Source organism: Gracilinanus agilis, chromosome 4 (genome assembly GCF_016433145.1).
Source record: "Gracilinanus agilis isolate LMUSP501 chromosome 4, AgileGrace, whole genome shotgun sequence".
NCBI lineage: Eukaryota > Metazoa > Chordata > Mammalia > Didelphimorphia > Didelphidae > Gracilinanus > Gracilinanus agilis.
In genome coordinates, this window is record NC_058133.1 from 220,732,526 (window position 1) to 220,747,398 (window position 14,873).

Here is a 14,873-nt window from a genome sequence, read left to right on the forward strand (position 1 = left end):
CTTCCTTCCTTCCTTCCTTCCTTCCTTCCTTCCTTCCTTCCTTCCTTCCTTCCTTCCTTCCTTCCTTTCTTCCTTCCTTCCTTCCTTCTTTCCTTCCAAATTAACTTCATGTTAAAGTGGACAGACCAAGACCATATATACACCCATGATCATTATCTGTGTTAATTGTCCAGATAGCTATTGCCTGGATTTAACATTCTATCTCTAGACTCCATGCTTTTATATGGGCCGTTCCTCATTTCTCATATGTATTCTCTCTTCATCTTCACCTCTTAGACATCTTGGTTTCCTTCAAGGCTCAGTTAGATCTGATCCCTGAGGATAAAAGAAGATAAGCCTTTCCTGATCCCTGGAAGTTGTCAGCATTATCTCCCTTATCACAATGACTTATATTTGCAGTTCTTATCCAGTGAGGACCTGTGGTGTAATGTAAAGAGTACTGGACTTTTTAAGCCAGGATCTGAGTTAAAATCCTGTTTTTGACATATGGATGTGTGATATTAGGCAAGTTGCTTCCCCTTTCTGGACTCTTCATCCTTAAAATGAAAGAATTACCTGAAAACTTCAAAATTCTTTTCTAGCTCAAAACCTATGATCTTATAATTGTCTACTGTATCCCCCAGTGGAATGTAAGTTCCTTGAGAGTAGGGAATATCCATGTTTAAAAACAACAAACAAACAAACTAGCTCATATCTTGCATGTAGTAGATGTTAATAAATGTTTGTTGGATTAAATTGTTGTTTGTATGTACAAAAGATTTCATTTCTTCCTATAGATAAATGGAGAATATGAATTTGGAAAGAAAAAGGAAATTTTTGTTTGGCTAACAATTTGATTTTGTTTGAGGCAGACTCTACATCAGTACTTCTGTAGCCACAGAGATAGGACCTCCCAGTATCTAAATTGCTTTGGGGCTATATGTGAGGTCCTTTTTGGAAACTACTCTTTCAGACTGATAAGGTACATGTCAATTCAATAAGCATTTAAATGCCTTCTATATTTTCCAGATCCCTTCTAGGTACTGGGGTTCCAAATACTTCCCCCCTCAAATGCCAGCTTCATTACCTCATTTTATGACAATCTTATATACCTGTGCCTCCTTCCTAGTTTTGTTGGAGAGGTGGGGGACTAGAGATGTAGAATATTGCATATGCAGTCAGTGGTGATCCCTATATTAGTCAGTTGGTTTAACTATATTTATTAAAAGAGAAGACAGGTTGGGAAAAATGGCAATAATGGTGGTATACACAGAAATAACTGAAATGTAAAATTAAAAGGCATGAATAAAATGTCAGCTAAAAATCACCTTCTTTAAGAAAATTCTATGTAAAGAGAAACTTATAAAACAAATTTGAACAAATTAAATAAAATGTCACTAAATCAGGTCATACATTTAGTTTATGATACTTTTGGTAGTTTGCTTGATCCATACTTTCCTTCTATAAATCTTGGAAAATTAATGCAAGTATTCCCATTTTACAGGTGAGGACATTAAGGCTCAGAGGAAAAAGCAATGAATTTGGAATCAGAGGTTCTAGGTTAAAACCCTGAATTGCTACTAAAACTCAAGTTTCCTCATTTGTAAATAAGAGTATTGGAGCTGGTCCCTTGTAGCTCTGCCTGTGATCTAATATTTTGACTGATAGTTAAGTGGTAGGACCAGAACTTGAACTCATGTCCCAGAATCAGAGAGTACTGATCTAGGAGGAATTAATTCAGTTCCCTCAATTGCAAAATGAGGTATTAGATAACCCTGGAGGTCTCTCTTATCTCTTAATCTATGATCAGTGACTTTAGAGATGATTTAGTTCACGGGTTCCTAAATAAAAATATAATTATTAATATTATTATATTAACTTTTAAATGAAATTTAACATTTTCCTTCAATTATGAATGCAGGTAACAGACATTATTCTGACAAGAGATTTATAGAGCTGGGACTTGATCCCAGATATTTTTACTCTAATTCCAGTACTCTTTGCACTACACTAGATTGTCTCTCTTTGTGTGAATAAAGCAGGAAATTTATTTTTCTATGAATTTTCAAGATGATATAAGCAAGAAGAATTTGATATAAAATCAGTAGTTTCTTCAAGGGTTCAAGAAATTGATTGTTTCTTTATACTTAATTTTCCACCTCAGCAATCAATTTTTTTAAATTAAAGGCTTAAATGTTTTAATTATATGAATATATTATACAGTTTAGGCTGCTATAACTAGAAAAAATCATTAGCTCTTCTCATTTTCTTATTTATACTATATTTTAGTCTAATCATATATATTTTATTTGAAAATAATGTAAAACCCATGACCCAAAACCAGGTGTATGTCTGTTCCAAGGGGCTCTAGCTCTGGACTCATGTGAACTGGATTTGGTGGTGGTGGTGGTGAGATGATCCCTAAAAGAAGATATTAGGCTTTAAAAAACAACTGTTGTTCATTATACCCACCCCCCCAGTGGAAATCACTTAAATAGAGGATAGGCATGGCTCATGTCTAGAATCTCCTTAGAGAAAAGGATCTCTAGTCTCTTCTGGAAAAGTACGTAATGTACAAAGTACATCAAAGACAGTACAACTATCTGTTTTCCCTCCCACAAAAGAAATGTCTAAAATACAAAAAAATCTCACAAACATATTGACAAATACTTACGACATGATAGAGTTACATATTATACTCTTCCCAGGAGATCAATACCTGTAACACAAAACATTTTAAGAAACTGCTAGATGGGCATTTATTTCACTTTGACATGACAACTATGCAACCATGCAAATTGCTGAAGGTCCATAGTTTTTGGTCAACTGCAAAGCTCATCCTCTAGTTGGTTATCTTTTCTTCTGAAAACTATTATACTAGCAGAAAGAACTTCTTGCTGTGGAATCAGCACCTGGACCCACCGCCAGCTTCTGACCTCTTGAACTTATGAGGTGTTAGAAACATCCATCTCAGAAGAAGTCACCAGAGACTCAAAGTCCAGTCTCAATCTTGTACATGCTGCTACATGCAAGAATTGGTCATTGCTTCAGAGGGGAAGAAGAGAAAATGCTTTTTCTCTTACTAGAAGTCTAATGGAGAGTTTGATGAGTTCTGACACGCTTGAGAGATGGAAAGATATATATACGTGTATATATATATAATTTTGTGAGTTTTATCATGCACAAAATTTTTCTCTTCTACAATTGTTGTGTATAAGAACCATAATTTTGTTTACAGTTTGAGATTTGATATTTATATTTCATTGCCTTCTAGTTATATATTTTAAGTGATTGCACTATTTTTTAATAACCACTTGCATTCTTGGTAGGGATTTTTAGGCCTATCAGAGTCATAGATATTAGTAAGAGTGGTTAAACTGTTTAGTAACTCACTGATACATGAAACAAGTATTTTTATAATGTGGAATACTTGGTAGAAACATCCAGAACATTTCAAAATATGAATTTTGAATAATCAAATTTCAAAAGCAATTTTGAAAAAAGTTCTGTCATAACATATGAATTATTATTTTATTATAACTTGCTTAAACTATACATGATGAGATTAGGTATTGTATAACATGTGTGTTATTTTTTTATATTTCCTCACATAAAAGAAATTACTTACAAACTGGGATATTTAAGAATTTGACTCTTGAAATTTCAAATTGCATTCACATTTTTTAATGCTAACTTGTTAGCCTTTTTCCCCCTTAAAAAATACTTAATAAGTATGTTGTAATTCTTAAAAAAAATAGACAGAGGAGAGAAAGATCAATACAGAGAGAGAAGAAAGAGAAAGTATGCAGTTACTTCTCTCAGAGTCTACTGAGTTTATAATTCTTTCTGTTTTAGGGTTCAATAGTTTTTGGTACATGCCTTCCCTACTCCCCATTCCTCTATCTGGGGGATCATGGGACTAATAAAGGATTGTTGAATCTTTCCCAAGTGCTAAGTCATTCAGTGTTAAGAAAAGGTCACATCTCACTAGAAGTGGCCCAGGCACAAGTTTAGCTCCACGAATGACCCTACATGCACTATGCAATGTGCTCTCAATCCAACTCTTGCTACAGTAATAAAATTTAATTCCTTTAAAGCATTCTATCAGTTTTTCATTGGTTGAGATTGGTGTTTCTCTCTCCTATAGCTCATTTAAAAAAATTAGTGAAATTTAACTAGATTCACCTTACAGAAGGATTTATATCAGGGTTTCTTTAAATAGCAACTATCCGTAATGTATTAAAATATTATTTCATTTATGAGAAATTCCATCTACACACAAGTTTTCAGCTAAAAAGAGTAAAACCTTTAATAATAGTGACCAGAATCAGTTCAGTTTACAATTAAGAATTCACAATTTACAACTAACTTTATAATATAGAGACACTTTTAACTCTTTTCCTAAGACAAATCCCATGTCAGCAAGAACCCTTATGGTCAGGGGATGAATAACCAGGGATTTGCCTTCAGGGCATTGAAATTTAGAGCCTTGACAGCACTTACACTCTTACAGTAGCATAGAATATTCTGAGTTTAGCATCTAGTTAGCAAGAATAATCAGAAATCACTACATGGCCCATTTTTCCCAAGTACCTGCTATCAGTTCTCTTCCTCCTTCTCCCTTCTCCAATTGCTATTTTTCAGTTGAGCTCCTCTTCAGATAGCCAGGGGGCCTAGAAATTCGAGTGATGAATTGAGAGTCAATAATACTTGAGTTTGAATCTGACCCCAGACATTTCCCAGCTGTGTAACCTTGGACAAGTCACTTAGTCTTCTGCCTACTTCAGTTTCCTTATCTATAAAATAGGATAATTATAAAAACTACCTGATAGGATTTTTGCAAGAATAAAATAAGATGGCATATATAAAGTACTTTGTAAACCTTAAAGTCCTCTAAAATGCTAGCTATCATTTTTGTTATCATTAATATTATTATTCCATGGAAGCTAAAATGTTCTTGAATCTCTCTCCCCTCAGGGGGTTGGTATCCCAGGATCTTTTCTCTCTCCCCACTAAATCTCTTAAAAAATTCCTTGATGCCTTGTATACCTGGGAATCTGGGTGACACAATGGATAGAGTGTTGGGCTTGGAATCAGGAAGAATTATCTTCCTGAGTTTAAATCTGGCCTCAGACACTTGCTAGCATTGTGATCCTGTCACTTAATCTTGTTTACATCCTCTGTAAAATAAGCTGGAGAAGAAAATGGCAAATTGCTCCAGCATCTTTGCCAAGAAAATCCCAAATGGGGTTGAGAAGAGTCAGACAGGACTGAAACAACTCAACGACAATAATTTGTCCAGCTTGCTTTGAATGTGTTTTCTTGAGTTTGTTTCAGATGCCAAAATTGCTAGTTACCGCTGTGATTGGATCAAAGTTGTTATAACAAACTTTAACAGCATGGATAAAGATTATAGTTGACATTCATCGTAGCACTTTATGATTACAAAAAAGCTTTCACATCCGTGATCTCATTTACGATAACCCTGAAACTTAGGTAGTATAAGTATTATTATCCCCATTTTATAGAGGAGAAAATAAAGACACACAATGAAATTAAGAGTCTGACCCAAGATCTCATAGGGTTTAAATAACAAAGTTAAAATTTAAATCCAGTTCTTTTGGCTCTACATTCAAAACTCATTCTACTTGGAGGCAGTTTGATACAATATTTCACTGTATCAAATATTGTTTGAAGCCAGAGGACCTGCAATTCAATCAATGTTTCAAATTCAAATTCTGATGATTACTTTTGATGGCAGGCAAGTAATTTCTCTGAGCCTCAGTTCCTTCATCTACCAAGTGACAAGATTGAAATAAAGGGTCTCTGTTTTCCTTCCAGTTCTAATTCTAGGATCCCATTAAGTGACAAGGCACTTAGACTACAAAGATGAAACAGTACTTGCCAAGATCACACAGCTAGGAAATATTAGAGAGGGTATTTGAACTGGTCTGTGATGTTTACTCCTTGTGTGACTTTTCAAGTACTTTTTTGTCTATCATTCAGTCATTAGCACAACTGCTTCAGTGCCATAAATCATGGGTACTGATTTTTGGAATTTATTGTCATAAGATTTGATGTGATGGCAATATGGTACAATACAGCATAGGAAGGGTGTTGGATCTGAGTCCAAGTCAAGGGACTTGGATTCAAATCCTAACTTTACTACTTATCTATATGACTTTAGTCAAATCACAAAGCCTGTATTCTTTGGTAAAAAAAAAAGAGAGAGAGAGAGAGAGTTGGACTAGATTGTCTCTGATGAACTTTCCTACTTTAAATTCATAGGATCCTAAATGATCTTCATAAATTTACAGGTGTATATGCTTATCATTTATTATTGATATTTTTTGGTTTTATTATAAAGTGTCAAACCCTGACCACACTAAGTTTCAGGAATTTCCCTGAACCTTCTCTGAAACTCTGAGAAACATTCACAGAAATGGAACTTGGTAATTGTTCCTTTATAACTCATTTCTTGTCTTTCTCCCATAGCCTGAGCCTGAAATTTAAGGGCCTTTTGTGAAAGGACAAAGAAGATTATGTTCAGGGCTCATTTCTAGCACTTTTCCTTCTAGGGGATGCATTATGCAGAGAAGACTCTCTTAGGGCAAAATCTCTTTGAGGGAGGACTGCCATCTTAGTAGGAAGATTTATATACTGGATGTGGAAGAAAATAATCCTTTAGCTTTGTTGTTTTTGATCTTGGAAGAACTTGAAAAACACAAGCATTTTTCTTTCAATTTTACTCATTCCCTCTCATAATTACTCTTTTTTTTTGTTGTTCCTATCAGGATTCTTATGCTCGATACCTAAAGTCTCCAATCTACAAGGAAATGCTGGCCAAAGCCATTGAACCTCAGGAGACATCCAAAAGAAGGCAAGTGGAATTGCTCAAACTGGTGGTTTTAAGTGACCAACTTTTTATTGTACAATGGCACAAAGGAAGATAAGGTAGTATTTTTTCTCCACCAAATGACAGGGAATTGAGATACTTTTGGAACTCATGCTATGATTCCATCAAAATTTTACTAAGTAACCACTTTTTCTCTCTGATGTTATCTTAGAAGGATTTGGTTATATTTTGACATGGTAATTTTCATAGCAAGAACAATGGCATCTCATTGGATTTAAATCAATATTTTTTATTCCAAACAATTGGTGAATTGCTTAGGAATTAATGTGCCTTTGCTTTTCAATGTTCTTCTTTAGTGGCCTTCTTTAGTTAAAGCTTTTGTTAATGATGTATGGGAGAATGTTTTGAATTCGTCGGAAATGGAAATCAAAGACTTTATTAGTGTTCTAAGAAGTGACTGAATAACTTAAAAGAAAGTAGATGCAGGACTTTGGTGAGAACCTTTCCAAGGCCAAATAGGTCTTTGGAACAGCCAGCAACTCTTCAAGGCCTGCCAACACAATTCTTTTTAACACTGACAAATAAAGGTAGTTGGTTCATCTCATAACAGTCCCTTTACTAGAATGTATCATTAAGCAATCCAAAGAGAGAGGAAAAGAGATCAGAGCCACACATCAAAGAAGGCTCAAAAACAAAACCAAACTTGGTTTCATTGTTAAGGATAATGGGCCTGTAATAAAAAGAGGAGGAAGGAAGTCTTTGTGTTTCTTCTACCTTGTCCACTAAAGCAAGGAGTACCCAAATGACAGGAAAGCCTATTCTAAAGGCAGCAAGAAAGGACCACAATAGTTTTACACACCCTGCCAATAGAGTAGGAGGAAAGGGACCAATACCTTCGAATCACTTTGTGACTTGGTGCTGGTGTGAAAGAATTGTTAAGATCTTTGAGTAACAAAGATAATTAAAGGTAATTAGCTCTCTGACTATTTGAGTCCTAGATGATTTTTTTTCACATAGAGCAATATTTGATTCGTGGGAAGAATTAAGGGATAAATTAAGGAATCAGGAAGATACCTCTAATCTCCTGATTAATCAGAATTAGTATTGACTACTATTTTTAATCCAATTCCATAAACACTTTATTATTTAAAAAAATCCCTCCCCCAAATACTTTTTATGTTTACTATGTGCCGGGGACTGTGTGCTAGGCAAGAGAGATGCAAAGACAAAACTGAAATAAATGGTCCCTGTCATCAGATAAGTAGAATATAGTTTAGGGTTTTATGGGAATAAAAGAGCAGTTCTAAGAAAGTGCTGTTTGAAAAGTGGGAGGAGGAAGAAAGGAAGAGAGAGAAGAAGAAGAAGAAATTGAAAGATAGAGTGAAATATACCTACTTTCTTTCAGTTGGAGGAATGATAGAGATGGAGATGGAGACAGGGAGACAGAAAGAAAGAGAGAGAAAGGAGGGAGAAGGAGGAGGAAAAAGAAGAGGAAGAGGAGGAGGAGAGGATGTGATGTGTAGGAAATAGCAAGTGGGCCAGTTTGACCAATTAAGCATGTGAAGGACCGTCATATGTTATCATCTTGGAAAGATAGGCTCAAGCTAGACAGTGAAGGGTTTTAAAGACCAAACAGAGGAGACCGTGATAATTTTCTATAGACAATGAGGAGTCCCTGAAGTTTCTTGAGCAGGTAGTGCCATAGTCATACCTGCACTTAAGGAATTGTACTTGGGAGCTGTATGATGCTAGATGAAATAGCCAAGCGGCTAAGCTTTGAGTCAGGAAGTCTGGAATTCAAATCCAGTCTTAGCACTCATTAGTTGTGTGACCCCTGAGCAAGTCATTAACCTCTATTAGCCTTAATCCACTTGAAGAACAAATGTCAAACCACTTCAGTATCCTTGCCAAGAAAACCTTATACATGGTCTTGAAGGATCTGACAAAACTGAAGGACTCAACAAGAACAAAACTTTATGAAGGATCCTGAGTAGTGGGGATTGTCATGTTGTAGGGAGAACATTTAGGAGGCTAAGTTAAATGGTTTTGGTGAGACTTAAGAGACTTAAGTAGAAGTAGGGTGGTCGCTTTGGGCAGTAAACTAAGGAACTATGATTGGAATGGAAGCCACTTGAAAAACGAGCTGAACACATTCAGATCTTTTTTTCTCTCCTCAGCATCAATGTGCTTTTCCTTATGCACCACTGTAATTAATTCTGCACCCTGCCTCTCTCACTGTCTTTCATTTTCAGTCTCCCATTCATGCGGCGTCATCTCCGGTCCAGCCCAAGCCCGGTCATCCTTCGGCAGCTGGAGGAAGAGGCCAAAGCTCGAGAAGCAGCCAATACAGTGGACATCACCCAGGTCATGAGCAAGCTGGACCGAAGGAGCCAACTCAAAAAGGAAATACCTCCTAAATAAACTAATGGGCTCTGGCAGAATGAAGGAATGGTTGTGGGGAAAGGGTTTTCAGAAAGGCAGGGAAAGTAAAGAAAATCACTGAACTGAAATCCTGGTGCACTTTCTCCATCCTTTTAATGAGCTCTTTTCCTTCCCAGATCCTTCTTCTTCCATTGGCTCCCACCACTAGTATCACTAGGGCAACTAAGGCTAATTTCCCTATGCTGATTTCATAAAGTAGTAGAAATAGAAGATGAAAAGCTTGGGGATGGGGGGCAGCTGGGTAACTCAGTGGATTGAGAGCCAGACCTAGAGACGGGAGGTCCTAGGTTCAAATCTGACCTCAGACACTTCCCAGCTGTGTGACCCTGGGCAAGTCACTTGACCCCCCATTTCCTACCCTTACCGCTCTTCTGCCTTGGAGCCAATACACAGTATTGACTCCAAGACGGAAGGAAAGGGTTTAAAAAAAAGCTTGGGGTTTGGGGAGACATCAGACTCACAATCACCATATAACAGCTTATGCTAAGGTCTGGAATGTAGGAAGTAAGAAAAATAGGATACTTTTGAGTAGTCTTTCAATGAGAGAAACCTAGAAATGGAATCCTTCATTCTCTCAAACTTGGCTATTTTAACTACATTAATTAAGAAGTAAATCTGAGGAGTAACTAGGTAGCATAGTGGAGAGAGCGCCAGATCTGGAGTCTGGAGAACCTGGGTTCAAATCTGACCTCAGTCACTTCCTATCTGTGTGACCCTAGGCAAGAAATTTAACTTTATTTACCTAATTTTCCCCCTTCTTAGAGTGTTACTAAGACAAAAAATAAGGGTTTTTAAAAAAGTAAACCTGAAATGTTCTTTACTCCTATTATTTTACTTGATATACCACTTGAAAGAGATTATTAAAATAGTTAGAGGGAAGGATGGGACTATTTGAGGGGTTCAGTAGTTGTTTTTTTTTTTTACTCTCATCTTCCCAGGGCTATCTAACCCCTCCAGGCTTAGATGGGCCATTCTTTCTCCATGCTGTTTTTAATTCATTTCAACAAGCATATATTAAAGATCTACCATGAGCAAAGGAGAGAGGGAGGGAAGAAGCATTTATATAGAGCCTGCTATGTGCCAGGCACAGTGCTAGGTGCTTTACAAATATTATCTTATTTGACCTTCACAACAACCCTGTAAGACTGGTGCTGTTATTATTTCCATTTGATAATTGAGGAAACTGAGACAAACAGAGGTTAAGTGGCTTGCCCCTGGTCACACAGCTAGGAAGCATTTGAGGCTAGATTTGAACTCAGGTCTTCCTGACTCCAGGTCCAACATTCCATCTACTGTGACATCTAGCTGCCCCATAGTGCAAGGTACTGTGCTAAATGCTGAGGATATAAAGACAATTGCTCTTAAGGAGCTTTCATTCTACTGGTCATATTCTTATGGTCAAAATCATCTTTAAGGGGCTTTTAGTAGTTTGTCTCCAACTCACAAAAGATTGTATGAAGTATCACAGTTGTCAAAACTAAAATACAAAACTTTTTGTATTTAGCAGCACTTTTAAGGCCAATGAACTAGGGCATATTTTTATCTTCTTGTTCAAGCATAAGAATTTCAGTAATTTTTACAATGAACTTTTCTTTAGGATAGTAACATCCTGTGGGTCCAGATTTAGTCTAAGTAGTCAAAGAGTAAAAAATGAAATGAACACAAACATCAGTTAGGGAAATAGGGGCAGCTAGGTGACTCAGTGGATAGATACCCAAGGCTGGAGTTGGGAGATCCTGGGTTCAAAACTGGCCTCAGACGTTTTCAAGTTGTGTGACCCTGGGCAAGTCACTTAACTCTCATTGCTTAGCCCTTACTGCTCTTCTGCCTTGGAACCAATACTTAGTATTGATTCTAAGAAAGAAGTTAAGGGTTTAAAAACAATTAACCAAATATCTTACTTTTTATTTTTTCCCCATGTTTACATGTCTCCCTCCTACTTTCCCTCCCCACTCCTGGAGTTGACAAGCAATTCCACTGGGTTATACATATATTATCATAAGCAAATGGCTTTAAAGTCTTCTTGCTAACTGATACTGGCCAGGACTATGTAGCTATGCCTTTCCTAAAGGTGGATAGATGACATGAAAGAAGTAGGTTGATTGAATGGAACCTATAATTAAAGTTAGTGATAATCCCAACAGGCCAACAGCAGTCAAACCAAGATATAGGTAATTCTGATTTTTTCCAGCTTAACTATGACTTGATCATTCTGGCTTTTCCTCTGCTGTAGCTTTAGTGCTTATGCTAATTGTCAATTGAGGCAGGAGAGTGACCCAACTTTTATGACTGGAAGGCTAATGTCAAGGATGAGCTAATAATTTCTATAAGGATACCAAGAAGGCAAATTAAAGAGCCAAGGATGGGATCAACCTTTTTATATGTGTGGCCATTGGATTTATGGTGATGAGATGACCTTAAACACAGTAACTTGTTCATTCCACTTTTATCAAAGTATTACTTTCTTAGAAAATACTCTGATGGATGGCATGGTGGGGCACACCAGTAATTCCTGCCACCGAAAATACTGAGCCTAATAGATTAAGCTTGGCAGTTCTGAGCTTCAGTGGGCTAAACTGATTGGAATCTGGGAATAAATCCAGCTCCAATATGGTGAGCTCCCTCCAATTGGGAACCACCAGTTGCTCGTGGAGGGGTTGGTCAGATCTGAAAACGCAACGGGTCAAAGCTCTTGTAAGTAAATAGTGAAACTGGATCTGTGAGTGGCCTCTGTACTTTCAACTTGGGCAAAGTGGGGAAATTTAAAAAAAAAAAAGATACTCTAAAATATATAGCTATACCAGGTCTGTTTTCCTTTACTCTAAAAGATGTGGAAATTCTCATGCAAACTGACATTGTACTCATTTATGAATTTTTGTACTTGTGATTTTATATGTATAGGAAACTTCTAGGGAAAAAAATTCCCTATACCAATTCCAGCTGGTAGTATGGTATAATATGTGTGGCATTATGTGACTTGGTATGGTCTGGAAAGATATGGGAGGGCATTATACTACTAAAATTATTCTGCAGTTTATAGTCTTAATGTGTTGTCTGGGGGCACCAAGAGGGTTCATACAAGCTGGGTGTTCAGGGTAAAGCAACTCAAATTCAAGGATTTCTGACTTCAGGGTTAGTATGTTCCATGTTGCTTCTCATCACAATTTTAGCTCCAGACAATTCTGAATCCTGAATGTATACATCTGGCAAAATAGGGGAGAATGAATCATATTGTCTAAACACCAGAAATCTATGAGAAGAGTGGGCTGGCTGGGGTTTGGGATAGTATGAAGGAAGACAGATAAGAGTACTATCCCTCTATTGGTACTCTTGTTACCTAAGGCCTTTTTATTTTCCTTTCCTTTCCTTTCCTTTCCTTTCCTTTCCTTTCCTTTCCTTTCCTTTCCTTTCCTTTCCTTTCCTTTCCTTTCCTTTCCTTTCCTTTCCTTTCCTTTCCTTTCCTTTCCTTTCCTTTCCTTTCCTTTCCTTTCCTTTCCTTTCCTTTCCTTTCCTTTCCTTTCCTTTCCTTTCCTTTCCTTTCCTTTCCTTTCCTTTCCTTTCCTTTCCTTTCCTTTCCTTTCCTTTCCTTTCCTTTCCTTTCCTTTCCTTTCCTTTCCTTTCCTTTCCTTTCCTTTCCTTTCCTTTCCTTTCCTTTCCTTTCCTTTCCTTTCCTTTCCTTTCCTTTCCTTTCCTTTCCTTTCCTTTCCTTTCCTTTCCTTTCCTTTCCTTTCCTTTCCTTTCCTTTCCTTTCCTTTCCTTTCCTTTCCTTTCCTTTCCTTTCCTTTCCTTTCCTTTCCTTTCCTTTCCTTTCCTTTCCTTTCCTTTCCTTTCCTTTCCTTTCCTTTCCTTTCCTTTCCTTTCCTTTCCTTTCCTTTCCTTTCCTTTCCTTTCCTTTCCTTTCCTTTCCTTTCCTTTCCTTTCCTTTCCTTTCCTTTCCTTTCCTTTCCTTTCCTTTCCTTTCCTTTCCTTTCCTTTCCTTTCCTTTCCTTTCCTTTCCTTTCCTTTCCTTTCCTTTCCTTTCCTTTCCTTTCCTTTCCTTTCCTTTCCTTTCCTTTCCTTTCCTTTCCTTTCCTTTCCTTTCCTTTCCTTTCCTTTCCTTTCCTTTCCTTTCCTTTCCTTTCCTTTCCTTTCCTTTCCTTTCCTTTCCTTTCCTTTCCTTTCCTTTCCTTTCCTTTCCTTTCCTTTCCTTTCCTTTCCTTTCCTTTCCTTTCCTTTCCTTTCCTTTCCTTTCCTTTCCTTTCCTTTCCTTTCCTTTCCTTTCCTTTCCTTTCCTTTCCTTTCCTTTCCTTTCCTTTCCTTTCCTTTCCTTTCCTTTCCTTTCCTTTCCTTTCCTTTCCTTTCCTTTCCTTTCCTTTCCTTTCCTTTCCTTTCCTTTCCTTTCCTTTCCTTTCCTTTCCTTTCCTTTCCTTTCCTTTCCTTTCCTTTCCTTTCCTTTCCTTTCCTTTCCTTTCCTTTCCTTTCCTTTCCTTTCCTTTCCTTTCCTTTCCTTTCCTTTCCTTTCCTTTCCTTTCCTTTCCTTTCCTTTCCTTTCCTTTCCTTTCCTTTCCTTTCCTTTCCTTTCCTTTCCTTTCCTTTCCTTTCCTTTCCTTTCCTTTCCTTTCCTTTCCTTTCCTTTCCTTTCCTTTCCTTTCCTTTCCTTTCCTTTCCTTTCCTTTCCTTTCCTTTCCTTTCCTTTCCTTTCCTTTCCTTTCCTTTCCTTTCCTTTCCTTTCCTTTCCTTTCCTTTCCTTTCCTTTCCTTTCCTTTCCTTTCCTTTCCTTTCCTTTCCTTTCCTTTCCTTTCCTTTCCTTTCCTTTCCTTTCCTTTCCTTTCCTTTCCTTTCCTTTCCTTTCCTTTCCTTTCCTTTCCTTTCCTTTCCTTTCCTTTCCTCTTTCCTTTCCTCTTTCCTTTCCTTTCCTTTCCTTTCCTTTCCTTTCCTGTAAGGATGGGAGTCTATGCCTGGAAGGAATGGAAGGGGAATTCTATGAATTCTGTTTCTAGGTCAAGCAACCATTTTAAAGCAGCCATTGAAATTCTAGCCAATTGTGTTACTGAGAGACCTGGAAGTTTCCATGGAGATATGAGAAAGGTCTCTGAATACTGTTTTTGATGCTGTGCTTTTAGAAATACACTATCTGTTGCCTTCTGGTCAGTTTATTCTAGGTCACTATCTTCTAAGACAATTAGCATTTATTAAATACTTCTTAAATATAAAACACTGTGTGTGGTTGTAGAGAAATAAAATCAACATCAGAATTACTCCCTGCCCTCAAGGAGCTTAAATTCTATTTGGAGTAAGATCAATGAATCAATATGTGTATATATATACATATATACATACATACATGAAAAATTATACAAAGATATTGTAATTACCCAGACCAAAAGCACAAAATGATCTCCACTTTAATTCTATTGTAATTACCAGGAATGAGAATGGAACTAGTTTTGACTACTAAGTCCCCTGTCATTTTTCACTCTCAGTGTTAGATTTCTAGCTTGTAGATCCTGATTCAGTTCTCCTTTGGCAGGACTCTACAGGATATTTGATCACTAATTATAGGTCTTCAGGCATCAATACCCCTCTCTTCTGCTTAACTACTTCCAACCAGGGACCA

At 37.1% G+C, this 14,873-nt stretch overlaps 1 protein-coding gene across 1 annotated transcript in view; it reads left to right on the plus strand.

Moving 5' to 3' along the window:
- Positions 1–9,308, plus strand: part of RGS9 (regulator of G protein signaling 9) — a 98,325-nt gene extending 89,017 nt beyond the window's left edge. Inside the window, exons 16-17 of the mRNA XM_044672254.1 lie at positions 6,774–6,859; positions 9,088–9,308. Coding sequence (XP_044528189.1) covers positions 6,774–6,859; positions 9,088–9,256 — 255 coding nt within the window. The 3' untranslated portion in view covers positions 9,257–9,308. The remainder of the gene's footprint in view (positions 1–6,773; positions 6,860–9,087) is intronic.
- Positions 9,309–14,873: the final 5,565 nt, after the last annotated feature.